General features: G+C 38.3%; 1 protein-coding gene across 1 annotated transcript in view; it reads right to left on the reverse strand.

Annotated features, from left to right (window-relative positions):
- The window catches only part of Nbeal1 (neurobeachin like 1), a 203095-nt gene that overhangs the window by 85574 nt on the left and 91185 nt on the right, over nt 1-26336 (reverse strand). Inside the window, exons 19-27 of the mRNA XM_045147952.1 lie at nt 23408-23497; nt 16570-16735; nt 15799-15932; nt 12026-12185; nt 11827-11929; nt 9942-10098; nt 8514-8672; nt 6717-6876; nt 5188-5276 (exon numbers count right to left, since the gene is read on the reverse strand). Coding sequence (XP_045003887.1) covers nt 5188-5276; nt 6717-6876; nt 8514-8672; nt 9942-10098; nt 11827-11929; nt 12026-12185; nt 15799-15932; nt 16570-16735; nt 23408-23497 — 1218 coding nt within the window. The remainder of the gene's footprint in view (nt 1-5187; nt 5277-6716; nt 6877-8513; nt 8673-9941; nt 10099-11826; nt 11930-12025; nt 12186-15798; nt 15933-16569; nt 16736-23407; nt 23498-26336) is intronic.

Genomic DNA, 26336 nt, shown 5'->3' on the forward strand with positions numbered 1-26336 from the left:
TGCAGAGAGATTAAGAATGCAAAATTCAGGCTGGAGAGATGGCTCAGTGGTGAAAGGCATTTTCTTGCAAAGCCTGACAGCCTGAGTTTGGTTGCCCAGTACCCATTTGAAGCCAGATGCACAAAGTGGCACATGCACCTGGAGTTCATTTGAAGCAGCAAAAGGCTCTGGAACACTTATTTTCTCTCTACTTCTGTTACTCTCTCTCAAATAAATAAATATTTTAAAAGAGTACAAAATTTCAAGAAGCACGTAGTATTTGCAAAAGCCTCCTTTTAGCTATTTTAATGGCAAAGTTATTTAATGATAAAATATGAGAAGATATAAAGGATCATACCCTTTATTATTAACTATAAGATATTGGGAACTATTTGATATTGTGATTCTACTTAGTCTGCATATTATTCATGGAGAAAGAAAGAATATACTAAAATGTTTGCTGAAAGGTAAGAAAACTAAATTGATTCTCCATATGCCATAGTAAATGTTATTAACTTGTACAGAGCAAAAGTATTAGTGGGATGATGGTGTACATGCACGTAATAAAATTACTATTATCTGCATGAACGACTCCACAAGACTACTATATTTACTCAGCAAATATTATTGAACACCTGTCATGTGTCAGGCACAAGTCTGGGCAATGGGCAGTAGGCTAGGTTAATGAACAGGATATACAAGACACATTCATAGAACCAGGGTAATGCAAAAATCGTGTTTTCCTGCAGATTAAAACTACATTGAGATTCCATCTCACTCCTGTCAGATTGGCCACCATCATGAAAACAAATGATAATAAATGTTGGTGGGGATGTGGAAAAAGAGGAACCCTTCTACACTGCTGGTGGGAATGCAATCTGGTCCAGCCATTGTGGAAATCAGTGTGGAGGTTCCTAAAACAGCTAAAGATTGATCTACCATATGACCCAGCTATAGCACTCCTAGGCATATATCCTAAGGACTCATCTCATTTCCTTAGAAGTACGTGCTCAACCATGTTTATTGCTGCTCAACTTATAACAGCTGGAAAATGGAACAATGGAGTTACACTCAGTGGTAAAGAAAAATGAAGTTACGAAATTTGCAGAAAAAAGGATGGATCTGGAAAGGATTATACTAAGCCAAGCGCCACATGTTCTCCCTCATATGTGGATCATCGCTACAGATGATTGGGCTTCTGCGTGAGAAGGAAAATACTTAGTAGCAGAGGCCAGTAAGTTTAAAAGGAGATATAAAGGGAAGAGAAAGGAAGGGAGGAGGGTACTTAATAGGTTGGTATTGTATATATGTAAGTATAATGATTGAGATGGGGAGGTAATATGATGGAGAATGGAATGTCAAAGGAGAAAGTGTGTGGGGGGGTATTACCATGGGATTTTTTTTTAAGTATTTTTTTTTAATTTCCATGGGATTTTTTTTATAATCATGGAAAATATTAATAAAAATTAAAGAAAAAAAGAAAAGATATAAATGCAAAAAAATCGTGTTTTCCTGCCTTTATTTTATATAAAGTAACCTTAACGACTGCTTTGTAAAGCCATTTTTCACTGTCTATATTATTTCATTAATAAAACAAGAAATATTTTAATTCCACAAGTTCTGAGATGGACGCTGTTACTTAGCTGAAATAAGTAGAAATTAAAGAATAGATGGTGATGTGGCAATGTGTAAAATTTCTATTATCCAACTGATCCCAATTTTTTTTTTTTAAGATAAGTCCTCAAAAAAAAAAAAAAAGAGAAAAATAGGGCTGGAGAGATGGCTTAGCAGTGAAGATGCTTGACTGCCAAGCCAAAGGATCCAGGTTCGATTCCTCAATACCCATGTAAGCCAAATACATAAGGTAGCTCATGTGGCTGGATGTCCTTTTGTGACCATTCTCTTTTTCTCTCTCTCCCTGCCTTTCTCTCTCTCTCTCTAATAAATAATAAATAAAAATATTTAAAGAATAAAATAAGCCCTTAAAAAAGTAAAAAACAGGGCTGGAGGGATGGGTCAGTGGTTAAGGTGCTTGCCTGCGAAGCCTAAGGTCCCAAGTACTATTTCCCAGTACCCAGTGGCACATGCATCTGGAGTTCACCTGCAGTGGCTAGAAGACCCAGCGTGCCCATTCTCTCTTTCAAATAAATAAATAATCTATCTTTTGGTTTTTCAAGGTAGGGTCTTGCTTTAACCTAGGCTGACCTGGAACTCACTATGTAGACTCAGGGTGGCCTCCCAAGTGTTGGGTTTAAAGGCAGGTGCCACCATGCCCAGCCATAAAATATATTTTTTAAATGAATGACTTTTTTAGAATGAATGAATGGACACACCAGTGACTCAAGCCACTCCAAATGATCTCTAGACACACATACCATCTTGCTTACATAGGTAATGAAGAATTGAACCTGGGTCCTTAGGCTTCACAGGCAAGAACCTTAACAGCTAAGCCATCTCTCCAGGCCCTATGAAATATTTTTTTTAAAAAGTAAAAATAGCAGTAATATTTATAAGCTATTTTAATTACAAAATAAATAAATTTCTATATATTTCCAAAAAAATTCGATCTTTCTTTTTTTTCCCTCTCAAGATAGGGTCTCACTCTAGCCTCCAACTCCTGAGTTCTAGGATTAAAGGCATGCACCATCATGACCAGCTGGATCTTTCTTAACACAAGTTCTAACTGATAAACTTCATAGCAGGAGATAAGTACTGTCAGTAATCTTAATATTAATAGTACTAATATATGCTGATAATAAGAAAGCATATGCTAAGCTTTTTCTTCACTAATGTTATTAATCATTTAGTTATCATTCAAAATGATGCATAACATCTTATTTTTTCTTCAAGCTTAAGCTTTGCTTCACAAAGAAATTTTTACAATGTTCTAACTTCAAAGGTTTCATAAGTAAGACTTCTTTTATATGTTGTATACATAACTTGCAATAGTTGTTTGTAATTCCACACAAAGATCAATTCTTTTTTTTTTTTTCTTTCAAAGATCAATTAATATTATTATTTTTCTTGAGGTAGGGTCTCACACTCTAGCTCAGGCTGACCTGGAATTCCCTGTATAGTCTCATGATGGCCTCAAACTCATAGTGATCCTCCTACCTCTGCCTCCTAAGTGCTGGAATTAAAGGCGTGCACCACTACACTTGGCTAAAGATCAATTTAATAACTTGATACACTATGAAAATGCAAGTAAGTACAGTTACTTTAAATGACAATAGGGCAAAATCCATCAAAATGTAAAATGTGAATATGCTTTGATGCAGCAACTCAATTTCACAGAGATTATCCTACAGATTTATTTCCTCAAATAAGGAAAGATACAGATAAAAAGAGGCTCACAATTGCAATTTATGACATGGAGGAAAAAAAAAAGACTTAAATGTCAATCAAGAAGGAACGAGGTGGATGATGGAGAATGGAATTTCAAATGGGAAAGTGTGGGGGTGGGGAGGGAGGGAATTACCATGGGATATATTTTATAATCATGGAAAATGTTAATAAAAATTAAAATAAATAAATAAATAAATAAAACACATATTAAAAAAAAAAAAAAGAAGGAACCAGGTGGGCTGGAGAGATGGCTTAGCGGTTAAGCGCTTGCCTGTGAAGCCTAAGGACCCAGGTTCGAGGCTCGATTCCCCAGGACCCACGTTAGCCAGATGCACAAGGGGGTGCATGCATCTGGAGTTCATTTGCAGTGGCTGGAAGCCCTGGTGCGCCCATTCTCTCTCTCTCTTTCTCTCTCTCTCTATCTGCCTCTTTCTCTCTCTGTCACTCTCAAATAAATAAATAAAAATGAACAAAAAAATTAAAAAAAAAAGAAGGAACCAGGTAATACCTGCATCTCTACGTATTTTCAAAGTACTGTGACATAATTAGGAGATAAAATTAAAAAAGAAACAAATTTAACAACAGACTTGTTATGAATCTACTGGAGAGAAGAAAAAGTTATGATCAGGAAGAGGCACAGCAAATAACTAACTCTTCAAAGATTAAACATGTGCTGAAGATAAATTTGAGGGAACATCTGTAAAGAAGTAAGAGAAAACTCTTTCCACAAAGCAGAAAACATTCAGACACTTTAAAACACGGTCTATCCATTAGAAACGGCCACAATTTGAGCCAGCGTGGTGGCATGTGCCCATACTACCTGCTGCTCAGAAAATAGAGACAGAAGAATCCCAACTGCAAGATTAGGCAATTTAATGAAATTCTGTCTCAAAAAACAAAATTTATGGGCTGGAGAGATGGCTTAGCGGTTAAGATACTTGCCTGTGAAGCCTAAGGACCCAGGTTCAATTCTCCAGGACCAATGTAAGCCAGATGCACAAGGTGGTACATGTGTCTGGAGTTTGTTTGCAGCGGCTAGAGGACCTGGTACACCCATTCTTTCTTTATCTGCCTCTCTCTCTCCCTCTTGCTCTAATAAATAAATAAAATTTAAAAATCTAAAAAATTTGTAAAAATGACTTGAGATTTAGATTGTTTACTCAGCATGTGTGATCCCTGGCACACAGTTAGACAGTGGTGATGAGGAGGGGACAGAGAAGGAAAAAGGGAAGGGAAGTTAAGAACAATTGATGGCTTTGGCTAAGAAAATTATCCTCTGGCATTACTAAAACAATTATTCATTTTTATTTTTGAGGAGAGACAGTAAGGGGGGGGGTGTGTGTGCGCGCGCGCACGCGGGCGTGCGTGCGTGCATGCATGCCAGGGTCTCCTGCTCTTCCAAATAAATTCCAGATGCATGCCTTATATCTGGCTTCATGTAAGTACTGGAAATGGAACCCAGGCCATTTAGCTTTGCAAGCAAATGTCTTTAATTTCTGAGCCATCTCCCCAGCCCACTGGTAATAAATTTTTGATGATATGGAGAACATATTTCCAGAAGACTATGTAAAGTAGGGCTAAAAATAATAAATTCACATGCTGATTTTTGTGACTACATGAACTTAATTAATTTTTAAATATTTTTTCAAGATAGTCTTGCTATGTAGACCAGACTGGCCTTCCCTTTGTGACCCTCCTGCCTCAATTTCCCAAAGCACCATCACGTCCAGCTAAAATTATTTATAAAATATTGTAATTTATGAAATAAAATTAATATTTTTATCTGCTTTAAACTACTCAATCCAAAAGTTACTCACAGTATAATAATGTTATTATAAAAATGTGTCTTGAAAGCTTACTAACCTTTCTACACAGGACCACTCTGACATTTACATGTGTTCTGTGAGATATATATACTACAGATAACAGGTCTCTGAAATTAATAACCGGATCTACAGTGGAAAAAAAAAACAAAAAGTTAAAATTAAATGTCATGGACAGCCAAAAAAAAAAAGAATTGTAGGTATTACATAAATGCTGAAGTAATTGTTTCATTTCCACATAAGGATTACATCCATATTTAAATTGTTCAAAAATAATCTATAGGTTCAGAATATCTTAGTTAAGCATTAATAACTATTCTTTTTCTTTGATTGCCTGAACACAGTATCCATTCTGCATGGTCTTAATACTCTTGTCTATCTTTATTGTGGATTATTAATGAGGCATGATAAACCACTCAAGACAAAGAACCTCATCACATTCACTAAATCCCCCAGCATTTACCACCAATTGTAGTTTGTAGTTACCTGCTGAAAAAAAGACAAAACAGGATTACAAAAAATTAGAGGAACTGGGTATGGTGGCTCATGCCTTTAATCCCAGCCCTCAGGAGGCTGAGATAGGAAGATCAACATGATACTAAGACTATCCTAGGCTACAAAGTGAGTTTCATGTCAGCCTAGGTTAGAGTGAGACACTGCTCCAAGAAACAAACAGAAAACTAGAGGGCTGAGAAGATATTCTGGTCCATAAACTGCTTGGCTTGCAAGCATGAAGACCTGAGTTCAATTCCTAGAACATATAAAAAATGGCAAATGTGGGGGTGTACACTTGCAGTTTCAGCTCTAGGGACCAGGACTGGGAGATCCTTGGCTCTTGCTGGCCAGTGATTCTAGCTTATTTAGAAAATTACAGGTCAATGTGAGAGACCCTGTCCAAAAAAAAAAAAAAAAAGGTAAACAGGGATAGAGACAGGGTTTAGCAGTTAAGGCACTTGCCTGCAAAGCCTAATGACCCCAGTTCAAGTCCCTGGTACCCAAGTAACCCAGATGCATAAAGTGGCACATGTGTCTGGAGTTCACATGCAGTGGCTTGAGGCCTGGCGCATCCATCCTCTCTCTATATCTGCTAATTCGTATCTCTCCACCCACCCTCAAAATAAATTAAAAAGAATTTTTTTTAAAGGCAGCCGGGCGTGGTGGCGCACACCTTTAATCCCAGCACTCTGGAGGCAGAGGTAGGGGGATCACTGTGAGTTCTACACCATCCTGAGAATACAGAGTGAATTCCATGTCAACCTGGGCTACAGAGACCCTACCTTGAAAAAAAAAAAAAAGAAAAAAGAAAAAGCAATCTTAGAAAGGAGATTACGCCAGGCGTAGTGGTGCATGCCTTTAATCCCAGCACCCAGGAGGCAGAGGTAGGAGGATTGCTGTGAGTTCGAGGCCACCCTGAGACTACATAGCAAATTCCAGGTCAGCCTGGGCTAGAGTGAGATCCTACCTCGAAAAACCAAAAAAAAAAAAAAAAAAAAAAAAAAAAAAAAAGGGAGATTACGAACACTCTCTCATGCAAAACTGGTATCTTAAATGCATTAGTACTAGACATACCTGTATTTGTGATTTGATTGATAAGGTTTTTAATGAGGGAAGTGTTAATAGATGTGTCATTAAGGAGGAGTCCCAATCCTGAGTAGCCAACTTCTCTAAGACGAATACGTTGTTTACTACGTTCGTAAACATTTGTGCATTTCAACATTTGTTCCATAACCTGTTGCAAGTAATACAGTCTTTTCAGAACATAGAAATAAGAACAGTTTATCATTCAGGTTAATCCTAAATGGAATATTAGTGTATACTGAATTTTGGAGAATTTAGAGTAACTTGGACAAAAATGAATAAACTGGACTGAAATGGCTCTTCACTTGAGACAATAAATGTTTAAAACTCTAGTTTAAATATGGCAAATGAAAAAAATGTATAGTTAGCTGGCACAAAGAACAAAGATCTGCCAAGACAGTCTAGTAATCAATTTATGTAACAGTTACCAACTTTTAAGAAAACATTTGTAAAACAAACTAATTCACATGCAAAAAATGGCAGAATGAACTAGTAACTTCATTATTTCTAGAAGGAAGATAAACATTTTCAAAAGCTTACTTTCGTATAACCCTATATAAAAAGGAAATAGTGTCAGAATATCATACATAATCCCTGAAATTTTTTTTTTGTTGTTGTTTTTTTGAGGTAGGGTCTCGCTCTAGTCCACGCTGACCTGGAATTCTCTACGTAGTCTCAGGCTGGCCTTGAACTCACGGTGATCCTCCTACCTCTGCCTCCTGAATACTGGGATTAAAGGCGTGCACCACCATGCCCAGCCTTCTGAAAAGTATTTTTAGGAGAAATAGCATTTACGCTCCATGAATGAACCCTTATAAGGGAAGATGCTTAAGGTAACCCCAACTAACACTACAGTTTCAGGCCTTTTTTAAGTTCTGTACTTAGGGATTTTTTAGCCATTGGCAATCTAAACAAAAAACAAAACAAATAAATGTCACCAAGTAATAAGATATAACAAATGGGAGAATTATAAAAATGCTGGTATAAATATGACTGATTCCTCTACTTTTAATTATAAAAAGGTGGAATGGGTAACTTCAGACAAAGTTCAAAGTCCTAAATATTTTGGGTGGCCTAAAAAAATCTATTCTGTGGACCTTGATAAGTTATCACTGTCTCTGGCCTCAGTTTCATCATCTGTAATATAACAGAAATATCCACCTCACACAGTTGCTACCAGGGTAAAGTAAACTAACAGATCAGAGTGTGCCATGTAAAGTCAGTTCGAATTCTTAACTATTATAATGTTCTGAGTTACCACACAGACCAACCATGATAGTCAGGGAAGAGATAAGAGATTTCATATTGATAATAATAGGGCAGAGGATATATTCAGAAATCAAACTATAGTTAATTTGTTTGGTGTTTGCTTTTTGTTTTGATGTGGGGAGTTGCTTGCTTTTTGATAGTGCTGGTAGATTTTGCAGGGCATGTGCATGTAAATCAAGCTCTTTATTATTTAGTTACATCCTAGTTCATAGTACAATTTTTAATATATGAAACAACATGAAAAATACGTAGTAGCCAGGTGTGGTGGTGCACACCTTTAATGAGACAGAAGGATCACTGTGAGTTCAAGGCCAGCCCAAGACTACATGGTAAATTTCAAGTCAGCCTGGGCTACAATGAGACTCCTCCTTGAGGACAACAACAAGAAGAAATGCAGCAAATCACATTGAAGTAAGAATTAGGCAGAAACAAAGAAGTTACAATCATAGAATGGACACACTGCAAGCAAATTCATATACAAATGCCCCATATCTAAAGATGCTTATAAAATGCTTATACCTTAAAAATGATTTCTCTTAGTTTGTCAGAATACTTCTGATTTAGCAGCAAAGCATAAAGTATGTCAGCATTTCCTGGTTCAAACAGCAGTAAGAAAAGCTGACCTCTAGTTGGACTGGTACGAAGAAGACCCAAGAGGACATCCAAAATTCCAAAGAGCTTTTAAAATTAAACAATATAAAAATCACATTCATGTATACAGGTACAAATATATTATCCCCAAATCCTATACACCTTAATGTTCTAGCTTAACTGCATTATCTGATGTCATCTGAAATAATCCTACTTGTTCTCTCCAATATGTTTTTGGCTTATTCGATTTCCTTTTACATATCCACTATTATTTTCATCACCTACTGGAACCTCCTATAAAAACCTTACAGGACTTATATCACTCATATAGATAAACTCTTATTTATTTATTGGACAGAGAAAGAAGAGGGAGAGAGAATGGGCCTCCAGCCACTGCAAATGAACTCTAGATGCATGTACCCCCTTGTATATCTGGCTAATGTGGGTCCTACGGAATCAAACCTGGGTCCTTTGGCTGTGTAGGCAAACGCCTTAACCGCTAAGCCATCCCTCTAGCCCGATAAACTCTTTTTTAAAATTCAGAATTATCTGTAAATTTCTCTTATGACCCCTGTCCCTATTAGGTTAAAAATAAGAATCATAATTCATATCACTATAAACCTTAAATGTCTAATATTACTCTCTCCATATAGAAAGTTCTAAAGTTGATATTAGGTGAGCATGTATTAAGTGGACCATGAAAATAAGACTTCAGAATTGTTATGATTTGGACACAAAGTGTCTCCCCAAAAAGATCTTGTGTTCAGAGCTTAGTCCCCAGCTGACAATTAGGTCATGAAGGCACTAACTTCATTAATGGAGTAATCCACTGATGAGTTAGTAGCTGAATGGCTTTTGGGAAACAGTCTCACTGAACGGAGAAAGTCACTAGGGATATACCTTTAAAGCAGACTCTTCCTCTCACACTTCTGCCACCTGTATGCCCCAAGGTGAGCAGCTTTGCTCTATCATGCCCTTCTGTCACAATGTTCAAGTCTCACCATTGGTCCAGAACCAAGAAAGGCATGTACATGGGACAGAAACCTCTGAAATCAAGAGCCAACACAAATCTTTCCTCTTTAAAACTGTTCTTCTCAGGTATTTTGTCACAGTGACCAAAAGTGATTAACACAGCAATTATTTCCACATACTACAGTTTCTAGCTAATGAAAATACTACATTGTAATGCCACCTATCTATTAACCTCTCAGATGGTAAAAAGTTTATTTTTCATGTGTAATACTGTGACACTACGTAATAAAATGCTATTCATGAGACATTTAATTAAGATAAATAAGTTTATAAGATGTAGAGCTATTTAAAAGTTAAGAAAACTTAAATTTATCTGAAGTATACCTGTTCTTCTTCATTAGTAGCAGCTATGAAACCCATAATACTTTGTATCTCTTCATGAGTTCCACCTTTACACATAAAATATTTAATTAGTCCATACAGAGAAGACCTTATTGTTTGAATATCATCTGGAGATAGCTCAGTATATGTGCAACCATTCCTGAAAAATAAATGTATAAGAATTGGAATATTAATTTTTTTTTTGAGGTGTGGTATCACTCTAGCCCAGAATGACCTGGAATTCACTATGTTCAAATGTTGAGATTAAAGGCATGTGCCACCACTGCCCAGCTTGAAATATTAATTTTAAAACATATTTTTATTTTAGAGAATTCATAGTTAAAAAAAAATCTAGGGGGCTGGAGAGATGGCTTAGGACCAACGTTCGATTCCCCAGGACCCATGTAAAGCCAGAAGCACAAGGTAGCACATGCATCTATAGTTCATTTGCAGAGGCTAAAATCTCTGGCATGCCCATTCTCTTGATCTGCTTCTTTCTCTCCCTCTCTCTCTCAAATTAAATAAATAAACAAAATGTTTAAAAGAATCTTTCTATTCAATCATGTAATTATATTATTATTATATTTTATTATATTTTTATAAAATTTATATAATTATTATTATATAATTTATTATATAACTATTATATTATATTATTATACCTAGGACTTCTTTTTGTGTTTTGAGAATAGAATGAATCTCAGGTATTCCAGGTTGGTCTTGAACTCGCTGCAGAGCCATGGATGATATTAAACTGCTGACTCTTCCGCCTCCACCTCCCAAGTGTTGGGATTACACGTATGTGCCACCACACCCAGTTTAGGCTACATGCAATCTGGGCAAGCACTCTGCCAACTGAGCTACATTCCCAGCCCCACTGACTTTTTTGTTGTTGTTTTTAGAGGTAGGGTCTCACTCCAGCTCAGGCTGACCTGGAATTCATTATGTAGCCTCAGGGTGGCCTTGAACTCATGATGATCCTCCTACCTCTGCCTCCCGAGTGCTGGGATTAAAGGCGTGCCCCACTGACTTTTTTAAAAAATATATTTATTTTTATTTCTTTATTTGAGAGATAGATATAGAAATAGGCAGGTAGAGAGAGAGAGAATGGGTGCTCCAGGGCCTCCAGCCACTGCAAATGAACTCCAGATGTGTGTACCCCTTGTGCATCTGGTTTACGTGGGTCCTGGGGAATCGAACCTGGGTCCTTTGGCTTTGCAGGCAAGCAACTTATCTGCTAAGCCATCTCTCCAGCAGGCGGGCCCCCACTGACATTTTTTTAAATTTTTTTTGTTCATTTTTATTTATTTATTTGAGAGTGAGAGAGAGAGAAAGAGGCAGAGAGAGAGAGAGAACGGGCACGCCAGGGCTTCCAGCCACTGCAAACGAACTCCAGACGCAGTGAACCCCTTGTGCATCTGGCTAATGTGGGTCCTGGGGAATCGAGTCTCGAACCGGGGTCCTCAGGCTTCACAGTCAAGTGCTTAACCACTAAGCCATCTCTCCAGCTCCCCCACTGACATTTTTGTCTGTAAAGAACTTTGAAAAAGAATTTCAGTTTCAAATATTAAAATTATTATAATACTCACTATACAACTATCACATTATATAACACTCACTATAATGTATACACAGTGGTATGTGCTTGACATATTATGAATTCTTAGCATGTCTAAACAATCATGGAGATCATAGTTTTTAATCTGTTTTTAACAGAGGAAGAAACTTAAATACAGAGTTGGGTAACTTCCTTGAAGCTACAGAATCAATGAAACTAATATACAAATCAATATGAATCCACTATTTTGCTGTTCTGATGTTGATTAATAGCAGAATTGCTGGAAAACAGAAAAAAAATCTATCAAACTAAGGAATAAAGAGGTCATACCCATAATAAATCCTAAGTGTATCTAGAAGAAACTGCACCCCATACTTCTTTCGGAAAACTCTCCTGCTGTCTTTAATAATGGTTGAAAGATATTGTATATGACCTAAAATAGAAAGTTTACTTGTGAATGTTAAAGTCATGTAAGTAGTCACATATTTCTAAAATAAAAACATAACTTTATCTAATAGTTTGCTCTCACCAATTCGAAGAGGAAAATCTCCACGATTCCAGATTCGAAAGTCAAAGAGTAAATACTGATACATTTGTTGCAGCAGCACTGTATTTTTCTCTAATGATACCTGCTCAATTAGTAACTGAATTGCCATCAATACATTAACATCCATTAAGGTACCTGGCACCTGGAATCAAACAGAGAAGGTTCCATATAGTCAGTTTAAATAACTGTCATAAAGTTATGATTTCAAATAATGCAGAACATCTAGTAAATGCAACCCAAACTACAGTTTTTAGCTGGTTAGGTGGCTGGTTTGAGATAGGGTCTCATATAGGCCAGGGTGGTCTCAAACTCACTATCCAGTTGAGGCCAGCACTGAATTTCTGACCCTCCTGCTTCCACATTCCAAATACTAATATTATCAGCATGTGCCATATGTCTAGCCAAACTTATACAGTAGGGAAAAGTGCTACTCAGAACATTACTCTGTTTCACAGGTCCACTGCATTAGCTTTCTGGAGGTAGTATTCACTAGGTATGTTTGGTACTGATCTCCTGGTGGAGAGCTTCACTCCGCTGACTTAGTTGGGCAGGAGAACTCAGTGAATCCTGATAGCCTGGCCTCAAACTGCCAGGGTTAGCCTCATTTACAGCCTTCTCAGAGTTTCACAGTCCATACATCTAATACATTCTTACTCACTAGCCTGAAAAATACAGTTATGTGGGTTTTCTGGCTTTTATAAGGGGCTATACAAGAGACACTCAGAATATTACTTGTCTTGCTGTAAAAATGGTTTCTAATGTGGCCTTACACACCAACCTTATGAACCAGTCTCTAATCTCAAAGAACAACAACAAAAATAATAATCCCTTAGAGGGCTTCAGATGAATTATATACTAGTGTCTATGGACTTTGTATACTAGTATCCTAAAATAACCTTATGAAATAGGGTCACAAAAATTCTACGACACTAGATTCCCAGTGTGGCCTCAGGTTTTCTAATCTGGCGTCCCCAAGTGGCCTTCTGTCTGGTCTTTATAAACCAGCCTCCTAGGGAAGCCTGTGCACTTCTCAGCCAACAGGCTTCCAGTGGACCTCATGTTACAGATAAAGTGAGTAAGTCTTTTTGGGAAAGAGGGCCTAAGGTTGGCCATACAGAACAGTTTCTTCATGGATACATAAAACATACTCAGTAAGTTTTTGTTTGTTTGTTTTCAAGGTAGGGTCTCCTCTAGCCCAGGCTGATGTGGAATTCATTATGTAGTCTTAGGCTGGCCTCAAACTCACAGTAATTCTCCTACCTTTACCTCCTGAATGCTGGGATTAAAGGTATATACCACCATGCCCAGTGTCAGTAATTTCTTTCTTTCTTTATTTCTTTTTTTTTTTTTTTTTTTTTTTTTTTTGAGAAAGAGATAAAGAAGGAGAGAGAGAGAGAGAGAGAGAGAACGGGCATGCCAGGGCCTCCCAGACGCTGTGAATGAACTCTAGATGTGTGCACCCCCTCATGTACATGTGTGACATTGCATATTTGCGTTACTTGCATCTGGCTATACATGGGACCTGGATATTTGAACAAGCATTCTTAGGCTTTACAGGCAAGCAGCCTTAACTGCTAAGCCATCTCTCCAGCCCAGTAATTATTTTTAATGCAGAGTTTATCAGTGAGTGTCTAATACACTGAATGACAGTCTTCCAGTGGTGGCAACTTTGGACCAGGTATTCAAGATTCTGTTTCTAAAATGTCTTTCAGGGGCTGGAGAGATGGCTTAGCACTTAAAGCGCTTGCCTGTGAAGCCTAAGGACCCCGGTTCGAGGCTCGATTCCCCAGGACCCATATTAGCTAGATGCACAAGGGGGCACACGGTCTGGAGTTCGTTTGCAGTGGCTGGAGGTACACCCATTCTCTCTTTCTCTCTCTGTTTGTCGCTCTCAAATAAATAAATAAAAATAAAACAAAAAATTAAAAAATAAAAATAAATAAATAAAATGTCTTTCAGATTGGCACTGTGGATATTGAAATGGTCTACAAAAAACCTACTGATTGATCTTAAACATATGACTCTAAAAAGACTTCATTTTGACCACATGAGGATACTTTCCATGGTGAAGTGTATAGTGGCCTCACCAGTCTCTTTGCCTACTTCAGCTGCCTTCTAGACCTTTTACAAAAGAGCCTTTGAAACAACTGCCATTTCTAAACAGCTTCTGGAGGGGAGCCACATCCTGGTATATACAACATTATATACAAAGTGGGCTTGTGATTCACTCAAAAAATTATTTCTGCATGATGTGGCCATAGCATTCATAACCTCACAATTACTATCATCATTGCATAATACTGAGTCCATCAACATCATCAGTCATGGTTGGTGGAGGAGGATATAAGACCCTCATCCCTGGCCTAAGAAGTTACTGGCATTTAATGGCTACTGGGAAGAGTGGAAGCCACTTTCTTCAGTGGTGTAGCCAGCAGTAAGCTGTATGTACTCTGAAAAATGATACCCCACCCAGGCTCACACAGGGCCACACAGGCATAAGACAGAGACAGGCATCAAATTAAAAGAGGGGAAGTGGTGGCTTGGATGTGGATTGTCCCCCATAGCTTCATGTGTTTTGAATACTTGGTCCTCAGCTGGGGGCAGTGGGGAGGTGGAGCCTGGCTGGAGGAGGTGTGTTGCTGGGCTATTACAGCTCAGCTAAACTCACTCTTGCTCAGCAAACTCTTGCTACTTTCTCCAGGTGCTATGGCAAAGAGGCAATGTCCAGCCTCTACCATCCTTTATCTATGATGAATTTCCCCTAGGAACTATTCAGACAAAATAAACCCTTTCCTCCATCAGCTGCTTTTGGATGGGTATTTTTTCCGAGCAATAGGAAGCCAAGTACGTGAGACAAGTTGGGAAGAAGGATTCCCTGGAGGGGGGTGGGAACAGGAGACAACAGAAGGTAATAGGAGGGGATTGTGTTCAAAATACATTATATACAGGTATAAAAACTGTCAATACAGGTTGGAGATAGCTTAGCCATTAAGGTGTTTACTGGCAAAGCCAAAGGACCCAGGATCAAGCCCCTAGTATCCATAAAGCCCAATCCACAATGTGGTGCATTCATCTGGAGTTTATTTACAATGGCTAGATGCCCTGATGCAAGTGCCTTAACCACTAAGCCCAAGGGACACAGTCTTATATTTGTCAAATAACCCACATACTAACCTAACAAACATAGTCATATATATCAAGGACAATAAATTTATGTAAAATAAGTAATTCATGTTTGATTCCATTAATTTTTTTCTGTTTTTGCTTTTTCAAGGTAGGGCCTCACTCTAAGTCCAGGCTGACCTGGCATTCACTCTGTAGTCTCAGGGTGGCCTCCAACTCATGGTGATCCTCTTATCTCTGCCTCCCGAGTGCTGGGATTAAAGGCGTGTGCCACCACACCTGGATGATTCTGTTAAAATTTTTAAAAGCTAGCCAGGCGTAGTGGCACACGCCTTTAATCCCAGCACTCGGGAGGCAGAGGTAGGAGGATTGCTGTGAGCTTGAAGCCACCCTGAGACTTCATAGTGAATGCCAGGTCAGCCTGGGCTAGAGTGAGACCCTATCTCACACACACAAAAAATTAAAATTAAAAAATTTTAAACACTGCCTGTGAAACAAATTATGTCCATTAATATAAATTCTGCTGTTATACTGTAGTCTCTAATAACAATTACTTAGTAGGCAGAATAAAATCACATAAGCTAATTACAGCTACTAGCTAAATTAGTCAACACCATGTCAGACTGGCTTACCCTCTGAAGTAAGGCCCCTAGAGTTGCAACTCCATGGGACTGAATAAGATTGTCCTGGTTGATAGGATGCCTCTGAAGCAAGTGTTTCACAATCAAGATAAATGTGGCAATGAGGTTTTTCTCTAGTCTTGACTCTATGGAAATAGAAAATGGTCCTTATCATAATTACTCTCATCACTTTTGCATCACATTTTCTATATTATAAAGTATACTATAACAAAAAAGAGGAGTATCAGGCTGGAGAGATGGCTTAGTGGTTAAGCGCTTGCCTGTGAAGCCTAAAGACCCTGGTTTGAGGCTCAATTCCCCAGGACCCACATTAGACAGATGCACAAGGAGGCACATGCATCTGGAGTTCTTTTGCAGTGGCTGGAGGCCCTGGTGCACCCGCTTTCTCTCTCTGTCTGTTGCTCTGAAATAAATAAATAAAAATAAACCAAAAAAAAAGAGTAGCTTGCCCCCAACGTTCATTTATAGAGTAGAATCAGAACAAGCAGCAATGGTCTATTATACACTTATATGCGTAAATATTATGCAAATATTTTCTGTACCAACAATTTAACAATGTAGTCCTTTTTCCACTAAGAGTATAAACACAGTAAAACTAAAATTTACATAGGGTTTGGACTAAAGTATTATAAACTTAGTGACCTACTTCAGTAAAATTAGGGCAGCTACAACAGCTATAGGTAATCAAGTGGCAAGGCATTTTATTTTTCAATTATTCTTAAATTTCTAAATAATTAGTTTGTATTAATGTCATCTTAATACCTGATGCCTTTGCGGAGGCTAATATATATTCTTGTTCTACAGGTGTTATTAATTCAGGAAATGTATTTTCGTTCATTTCTTCAGAAGTCTGTCCTTCACTGAAGTGACTGATTTGTTCCAATAAAGGGAAGAGTACATTTAATCCACCTATACAGTTGATGATGTCCTGAAAACAAAGTCACAATTTTTGAACCTTAAAAAAAAAACAAGGATGTGGGTATGGTGGCGCACACCTTTAAGCTCAACACTCGAGAGGCAGGGGTAGGAGGATTGCTGTGAGTTTGAGGCCACCCTGAGACTACATAGTGAATTCCAGGTTTGCCTGGGCTAGAGTGAGACCCTACTTTGAAAAAACCAAGTAACTTAAAATCCAAGTTAAAAAAATAAAAAATACCAAGGTTAATGGTATTATTTAGTATCTATAAAGATACAATTTGGGCTGGAGAGATGGCTTGGCAGTTAAGCGCTTGCCTATGAAGCCTAAGGACCCCATTGAAAGCTCAACTCCCCAGGACCACGTAAGCCAGATGCACAAGGGGGTGCACATGTCTGGAGTTCATTTGCAGTGGCTGGAGGCCCAAGTGCGCCCATATTTTCTCTCTCTCTCTCTCTCTCTGCCTCTTTCTCTGTTGCTCTCAAATAAATAAAAACAAATTTTAAAAAAGATACAATTTGTTAGTAAGCCTTAAGTAATATATAGGATATCCTAAAATAAAGAAATCATTGTGAGGACAGCTTCATAGGTAGTCATAACCACTACTCAAGAGAGACCATTTCAGTTCATTTTTTAATTTTTTTAATGCTTAGGAATTTCAGATATTGACAATCAAACAATCTCAAAAGTAGACTTTATGGGGCTGCAGAGAAGGTCTAGCAGTTAATGTGCTTTCTGGCAAAACCAAAGGACTCAGATTCGATTCCCTTGTACCCAAGTAAAGAAAGATGCAAAAGGTGGCATATGCATCTGGAGTTGGTTTGCAGTAGCTAGGAGGCCCTGGCATGACCATTCATTCTCTCTCGTTCTCTCTCTGCTCTATCTGCTTTCGCCTCTTTCTCTTTCTCTCTTTCTCTCTCTCTCTCTCTCTCTCTCTCAAAATAAGTAAAACATTTTTCTTACAAAATTAGACCTTATAACTCTGACAATGTAAAAAAAAAAGACAAAAAAGTCACCAAAGTATCAGAAATAACAAAAAGAGAATCATAGCATGAAAATGAATTTGCTGATAGAAGTATGATTGAGTCCTCTACTTTTATATAACAAAAAGGTAGAATGGGTAAAAGAAAGCTAATATAGGAAAACCACTTACTGCCTGACATACAGTGGTGCTATATAAAGTTACTATTATTATTAACCATTCAATAGTCTGACCTAAACTGATCTGGTGATGCATCCTTTTAATCCCAGTACTAGGGAGGCAGAGGCAGGAATATTCAAGTTCAAGACTAGCCTGGAAAAGAGGAAAGAAGGAAAAGATAGGAGAGGAAAAGGATGGGAGCAGGTTACCATATCTATCATCTCACATAGACTTTCTGTGACAACCACAGTTAAAGCTACTTACTTAACAAAGTCCTAAATACAATTTTATTAACTACAGTCCTTTGTGCTATACAGCAGTTCTCTAGGTCTATTCATACGGCATATTTGCCATTTTGTTTTGCATGTATACTGTGGTGGTTTGATTCAGGTGTCCCCCATAAACTTAGGTGTTGTGAATGCTAGCTCCCCAGCTGATGGATATTTGGAAATTAATGCCTCCTGGAGGGAGTGTATTGTTGGGGGCGGGCTTATGGGCTTTATAGCCAGTTTCCCCTTGCCAGTGTTTGGCACACCCTCCTGTTGCTGTAGTCCACCTTATGTTGGCCAGGGGGTGATGTCCACCCTCTGCTCATGCCACCGTTTTCCCCTGCCATTGTGGAGCTTCCCCTCGAGCCTGTAAGCCAAAATAAAACTTTTTTTCCCAGAAGCTACTCTTGTTGGGTGATTTCTACCAGCAATGCGAACCTGACTGCAACATATACATATATACAGACACACACACACACACACACACACACACACACAAATGCAAATTCACTAGGTAGTCCCAGGGTAGCCAATAAATCAGTGTTCTTTCTATCTCTGCCTCCCAAGTGCTGGGACTGAGGGCATGCATCTCCATACCCAGCTCTTAAATTTTACTTTTACCTATTATATAAAAATATAAGGGCTGGAGAGATGGATAAGCAGTTAAAGGCACTTACCTGCAGAGCCTGATAGCCGGGGTCTGGTTACCCAATACCCAAGTAAAGGAGTTTACTTGCAGTGGCAGCAGGTCCTGGTGTGTCCATACTCTCTCTCTCTCTCTCTCTCAAATAAATATTTTTTTAAGAAAACATAAAAATTGGGGCTGGAGATACGGCTTACCAGTTAAGGCACTTGGCTGCAACACCAAAGAACCCAAGGTTCAATTCCCCAGTACCCATGTAAAGCCAGTTGCACAAGGTGGCACATGCACTGGGACTTTTAAGTATGTTAGTGTGAATAACATACTGAGTTTTAAAAGCTCATTGTGTAGTATTAAATAAACTTTTGAATAGAAAGCATTTTTTTCTGTTGTCACAGTTTCAACACAAGGTAACAAAGATCAATTTGATTTTTACTATGAATGGTATTACCTAAATACTTTCGCTTTTATATATATGGCACACAGAACTAGTCTTGTAACATCAATGTTACAAAGGAAGGAAAATTTAAATTACGAATTTTCTTATTCATTGCTTTTTAAACTATTTTATTTGTATTTACTTATTTGAAAGAGAGGGAGAGGCAGAAAGAGAGAGAAAGAAAGATTGGGCACACCAGGGGCTCCAGCCACTGCAAACAAATTCCAGATGCATATGCCACCTTGTGCATTTGGCATACTTGGGTACTGGGGAATCAAGCCTAGGTTCTTAGGTTTCACAGGCAAGAGCTTTAACTGCTAAGCCATCTCTCCCATCCTTTGTTGCTTTTTTTTTTTTTTGGTTTTTCGAGGTAGGGTCTCACTCTGGTCCAGGCTGACCTGGAATTAACTCTGTCATCTCAGGGTGACCTTGAACTCATGGCAATCCTCCTACCTCTGCCTCCCGAGTGCTGGGATTAAAGGCGTGCGCCACCACGCCCGGCCTTTGTTCCTTTTTTATCTTTTCTATATCACTGACTTTCCCCTTAATTTTTTAATATGTATTTTTATTTACTTGAGAGAGACAGAAATCAAGGGAGGCAGATAGAGAGAATGAGTGAGCCAGGGCCTCCAGATGCTGCAAACTCCAAATGCATATGCCACCCTCTGCATCTGGCTTACATGGGTCTTGAGGAATTGAACTTGGGTCCTTTGGCTTTGCAGGCAAGTACCTTAATCTCTATGCCATCTCTCCAGCCCTAAACTATGAATTCTCAATCATAAGTTATCAATTATGATAACACAGATAAGAATTCTCTCCTTAAATTTAGAAAGAAAAATGTATAAGCCACCAATCACATGACATAACTACTAATTATATAATTAGTTATTGAAAATAATTTTTTCTAGCCCAGGTTGACCTGGAATTCACTATGTAGTCTCCGGGTAACCTTGAATTCATGGCGATCCATCTACCTCTGCCTCCAAAATGCTGGGATTAAATATTTTTTCAAGGTAGGATCTCTTTATAGCCCCACACTACCCTCAAACTCACAGTGATCCTCCTACCTAAGCCTCCTAAGTACTGGAAAACAATCATTTTTAATTTCATGTGACAGAGAGATAGAGAGAATTGATATGCCAGGGCTTCTAGCCACTGCAGTCGAACTCTAGATGCATGTGCCACCTGGCTTACGTGGGTTTTGGGGTGTCTAACCTTGGTCCTTAGGCTTCACAGGCAAGCACTTTAACCATTAAGCTGTCTATCAGGACTGGAAACAATCATTTTTGATTTCGGTTAAATGACTACAAAAGTTTTCTTGCTGATTTGCCAGCAATCCCAGTTAAATTTTATGACTCTTTTTGATCTTAATCTGTATCTTCTATTTAAAATACCTTTTAAGAACCAAGTATGAAGGCACACCTACATGGGGGTATGAGGTGGGAAGACTGATTTTCAAGGCCAGGTGGGCTATAGAATTGAGTTCTAAATGAGGCCAGAGTATAGACATTGTCTCAAAAAGCAAACCAAATCAAAACAATCTAAGGTACCATTTTTTTTTCTTATATTTTTAATTAATTTATTTGCAAGGGGGTGGGGAGAGATGACTGGACTTGCCATGGCCTCTAGCCACTACAAATGGACTCCAGATACATGCACCACTTTGTGCATCTGATTTATTGGGGGTACTGGGAAATCAGACTCTGAACATTAGGCTTTGCAGGCAAGTCCCTTAACCACTGAACCATCTCTCCAGCCCCCTCTTATATTTTTTTTAATTTTTATTAACATTTTCCATGATTATAAAATATAACCCATGGTAATTCCCTCCCTCCCCACCCCCACACTTTCCCATTTGAAATTCCATTCTCCATCATATTACCTCCCCATTACAATCATTGTAATTACATATATATAATATCATAAGGTACCATTTTCTAATTTAATATTTTATTTTTATTTATTTATTTGAGAGAGAAAGAAAGAGAAGGAATGGTGTGGCAGGGCCTCTAGCCCTGTAAATGAAATCCAGGCACATGTGCCACCTTGTGCATCTAGCTTATATGAGTACTGGGGAAACAAACCTGGAACCTTAGGTTTCACAGGCAAGTGCCGTAATTCCTAAGCCATCTCTCCAGTCCTAAAGTATCTTTTAAGGAAATACTGTGTTTAAGAAATAGTCAAACAACTATTTATTGCACATCCTTGTAATAGGCAAAAATGTAACAGGGCTTGTCATACTTCTACCAGAAAATTCCTTTCTGCTATGATTCTACTGTTTGTGATGCCTGGTAGCAAATGTTTGTTCTTACATGGTTAGAGTTGCATTATAAAAGTCCACATCTGGGCTGAAGAGATGGCTCAGCAGTTCAAGGCTCTTGATTGCAAAACCTGACAGCCTGGGTTTGATTCCCCAGAATCCACTGGAGTTCGTATAGTGGCAGGAGGCCCTGGTATGGCCATGCTCACTCCCTCCCCAAATAAGTAAATAAAAATATTTAAGGTCTACCTTTTTAAAATTTTTATTTGTTTTAGAGACAGAGAGAAAGAGGCAAGGAGAAAGAATAGGGGTGCCAAGGTCTTCAGCCACTGTAAATGAACTCCAGATGCATGCACCACTGTGTATATCTGGCTTACGTGGGTCCTGGGGAATTGAACCTGGGTCCTTTGGCTTCACAGGCAAATGACTTACTGCTAATCCATCTCTCCAGTCCAGAAGTCTACTTTTGTGATTATATTTATATTGTCTATGCTTGAAATTCCTACAATTTAAAAAATGTACACAGAAATGGTGGCAGTGACAAAAGCAGTGGCTTGGCTCCTCTTTAGAAGTTCTTAAGGACTACAGGCCAGTTGAGTAGTAGTTAATATTCACCATGATACATGATAAAATAAAGTTCTAAGGATACCATGATAAGAACAAGTAATTCAGTTGGGGAAAATAAACTGAGGTCTTTAGATAGAAGCAAGGTCTAAGCTAAAAGGTACACATACAAGACCTATGAGAATGTAGATAAAAAGTGATAGCTAGTGGGAAATGGGAGAAAAAGGAAAAGGTATTCATTCATAACCTAAGAGAAGAATGATTTGAGTTTGTTTGAAGACAATACACAGGGGACCACAGAGATTGAGATCTCTGAGAGAATGAACAACCAAAGAAGACTTTGAGAAAATTGAAATTTACCATAGTTTTAAGGATGAGATACCTTGTAAGTGGGACAATGAAGCTAAAATAGCATATTTTCTTATTGAGATTATCAAGTTGATGGTATAGCTTACAAAGGTAATTAAGGCAAAAGTAAATCAAGTGGTCATTCAACCACTGTACTGATTTATCCTTCAAACTGAACATTTGCATAACATTTAAACAGAGACCTGCTATTAAGAATCAACCAGGCGTGGTAGTGCACACCTTTAATCCCAGCACTTGGGAGGCAGATCATCATGAGTTCGAGGCCATCCCAAGAGTACATAGTTAATTCCAGGTCAGCCTGGACCAGAGTGAGACCGTACCTCGGAGAAAAAAAAAAAAAAAAAGAAAGAAAGAAAAAAGAATCAGTTTGGGGCTGGGAGGATGGCTTAGCATTTAAAGCATTTGCCTACAAAGCCAAAGGACCCAGGTTCGATTCCCCAAGCCAGATGCACAAGGGGGCGCACGTGTCTGGAGTTCATCTGCAGTGGCTAGAGGACCTGGCATGTCCATTCTCTCCCCCCTTCTCTGTCAAATAAATAAATAAAAATAAAATAAATTAAAAAATCAATTTGGTGATGCTTAAGAGACAAAATCTGAAAAGCATCAATGCTGAGAATATGTTATAGTTGTAGAGTACCTACTTTGCATGCATGAAGCCCTGAATTTGATATACACATCACCATGAGAAAAAATAAACAAATAATGCACATAATATCAGGATTGGGATTGTGGATCAGTGGAACAGCACTTCTATAGCATAACCAAAGCACTGAGTTCTATTCCCAATACTGCAAGTAAAGATTCTATATTATGTTAAAAAGTTAAGCTGGGTGTGGTAGCACAGGCTTTTAATCCATAAATTCGAGGCCACTCTGAGACTACATAGTGAATTCCAGATTGCCGGGCTATAGCAAAACCCTACCTTGAAAAACAAACAAACAAACAAAAGACAAGCTTCAGTATACTCAAATGATACTACTTTGTTCACTATTATTAATTTACCTTAATGTCCCAGTTCACTACTTTATTTCCTGTTAATCTCCCATGCAAACAATTAGTAGATAAATCAAGGCATATTGAATTTTTGCAGGCCTGTGAATAAAAGAAAAATATAACATTTTAGTGCAATTAGAACAAAACATAACTTTATACATTGAACGTTGAACCACCACAGTTTTAAAGGGTATATAATATAACCAATGAAAACATGTTTACTATTTGACTATTTTTTTTGGCTTTTCGAGGTAGGGTCTCACTCTAGCCCAGGCTGACCTGGAATTCACCATGGAGTCTTACGGTGGCCTCGAACTCACGGCAATCCTCCTACTTTTGCCTCCCAAGTGCTGGGATTAAAGGCGTGTGACTTTTATTATGACCATTCTCTAAGTGTCTTCTAAAAGCTCAGGAGAGTATATTCTAAAGCACGTACTTATCAAAAGCAGATAATCACACGATTCTTGGTGTAAAGAAAATATTAAATGAATTTTAAAGAAATGGATGGCTAAACACTTGCTATAAAAATGAAAAACTAGAGAGCCAGTCCTGGCAGCTCGTGCTTTTCCCAAATAAAAGCTTCCATCTTCGCCTCAGAAAAAAAAAAAAAAGAAAGAAAGAAAAGAAAAAGAAAAAGAAAAAGAAAAAGAAAAAGAAAAAGAAAAAGAAAAACTAAGCTGGGCGTGGTGGCGCACGCCTTTAATCCCAGCACTTGGGAGGCAGAAGTAGGAGGATCGCCGTGAGTTCAAGGCCACCCTGAGACTCCATAGTGAATTACAGGTCAGCCTGGGCTAGAGTGAGATCCTACCTTGAAAAACCAAAAAAAAAAAAGAGGAAAAGAAAAAGGAAAAAATGTTGACTACTACAAAGTATGCCAAGAGCTGAAGAGATGGTTTAGCAGTTAAGGCACTTGCCTGCGAAGCCTAAGAATCCATGTTCAACTCTCCAGGTCCTATATAAGCCAGACACATAAGGTGACACAAACAGGCAAAGTCGCATATGAGCACGCATCTGGGGTCTGATTAGAGTGGTTGGAGGCCCTGGCACACCAATTCTCATTCTCTGTCTCTATCAAATTTAGAAGTAAAAAAAAAAAGGCTAGTCTGTTGGGCTTGCCTCAAAAAAATATATCCACCAAAGCACTGTTTAGACAACTGATGTTTGTTAATAACTGAATTATTATTTCTGCATGTGTGTGTGTAGTATGTGTACATGTAGGTATGCATGTGTATTGTGGGTATATGCATGTGTACACATGCAAATGTGTGTTTAGGCCAGAGGTAGGCCAGGTGTCTTCAACAATTCCTCCTTACTTTACTGATGTTGGTTCTCATAATTAAGTTAAGAGCTTGCCAATTCAGCTAATCTAGGTAGCCAGCTTGTCCCAGGGATTCTCTGTCTCTATCTTCTGGATACTGGGGTTACAGACAGCTTTCATACCCACCAAGCTTTTACATGGGAACTGGGGATTTGAAATTTGGTCCTCACACTTGCAAGGCCAGTGTTTTACTGACTGAACCACCTCCTCAGTCAGTAATAACTAAATTATATTAAAAATGTGTCTTCAGTGAAAAAAGCAAAGAGGCAACCTACAGAATGGGAAAAAATCTTCGCCAGCTATATATCTGATAGAGGATTAATATCTAGAATATACAAAGAACTCAAAAAGCTAAGTAATAAGGAATCAAACAAGCCAATAAAAAAATGGGCTATGGAGCTAAATAGAGCATTCTCAAAGGAAGAAATACGAATGGCATATAAGCATCTAAAAAAATGTTCTACGTCACTAGTCATCAGGGAAATGCAGATTAAAACTACATTGAAATTCCATCTCACTCCTGTCAGATTGGCTACCATCATGAAAACAAATGATCATAAATGTTGGTGGGGATGTAGAAAAAGAGGAACCCTTCTACACTGCTGATGGGAATGCAATCTGGTCCAGCCATTGTGGAAATCAGTGTGGAGGTTCCTAAAACAGCTAAAGATTGATCTACCATATGACCCAGCTATAGCACTCCTAGGCATATATCCAAAGGACTCATCTCATTTCCTTAGAAGTACGTGCTCAACCATGTTTATTGCTGCTCAATTTATAATAGCTGGGAAATGGAACCAGCCTAGATGTCCCTCAACTGATGAGTGGATAATGAAGATGTGACACATTTATACAATGGAGTTCTACTAAGCAGTAAAGAAAAATGAAGTTAAAAATTTGCAGAAAAATGGATGGACCTGGAAAGGATTATACTAAGTGAGGTAACCCAGGCCCAGAAAGCCAAGCACCACATGTTCTCTCTCATATGTGGATCCTAGCTACAGATGACTGGGCTTCTGCGTGAGAATAAAAATACTTAGTAGCAGAGACCAGTAAGTTTAAAAGGAGACATAAAGGGAAGAGAAAGGAAGAGAGGAGGGCATTTAATAGGTTGATATTGTATATATGTAAGTACAATGATTGTGATGGGGAGGTAATATGATGGAGAATGGAATTTCAAAGGAGAAAGTGTTGGGGGGAGGGAGGGAATTAACATGGGATTTTTTTATAATCATGGAAAATGCTAATAACAATTTAAAAAGAAAAAAAAATGTGTCTTATGCTCAATTGGGGAAACAAGGGAAAACTGGCTAAATTAGGTGTTTTTTAATTTTTATGCAGCAATTCACTACTACTAATTCCAACAACTATTCCCATTCATACTATTAGAATGACAATAGTAGAACTTCCATTGTAGAGGTATGAGGAGGTTTAGATGGGCTAAGCATGAGAACCAATTCTCAGAGTGTCCTTGCAGCAGGGGGAACTGAGGTCATGGGACTTCAGCAAGCTGAAGTCAACAAGGAGCACACTTCTTGACGACAAGACTGAATGTTTTGCCTATGCTCAGGCCTCTTGAGAATGTGGTTTCTGCTTAGATAAAGGTGTTTTACATGCCTG

The sequence above is a fragment of the Jaculus jaculus genome, chromosome 4 (assembly GCF_020740685.1).
Source record: "Jaculus jaculus isolate mJacJac1 chromosome 4, mJacJac1.mat.Y.cur, whole genome shotgun sequence".
Lineage (NCBI taxonomy): Eukaryota > Metazoa > Chordata > Mammalia > Rodentia > Dipodidae > Jaculus > Jaculus jaculus.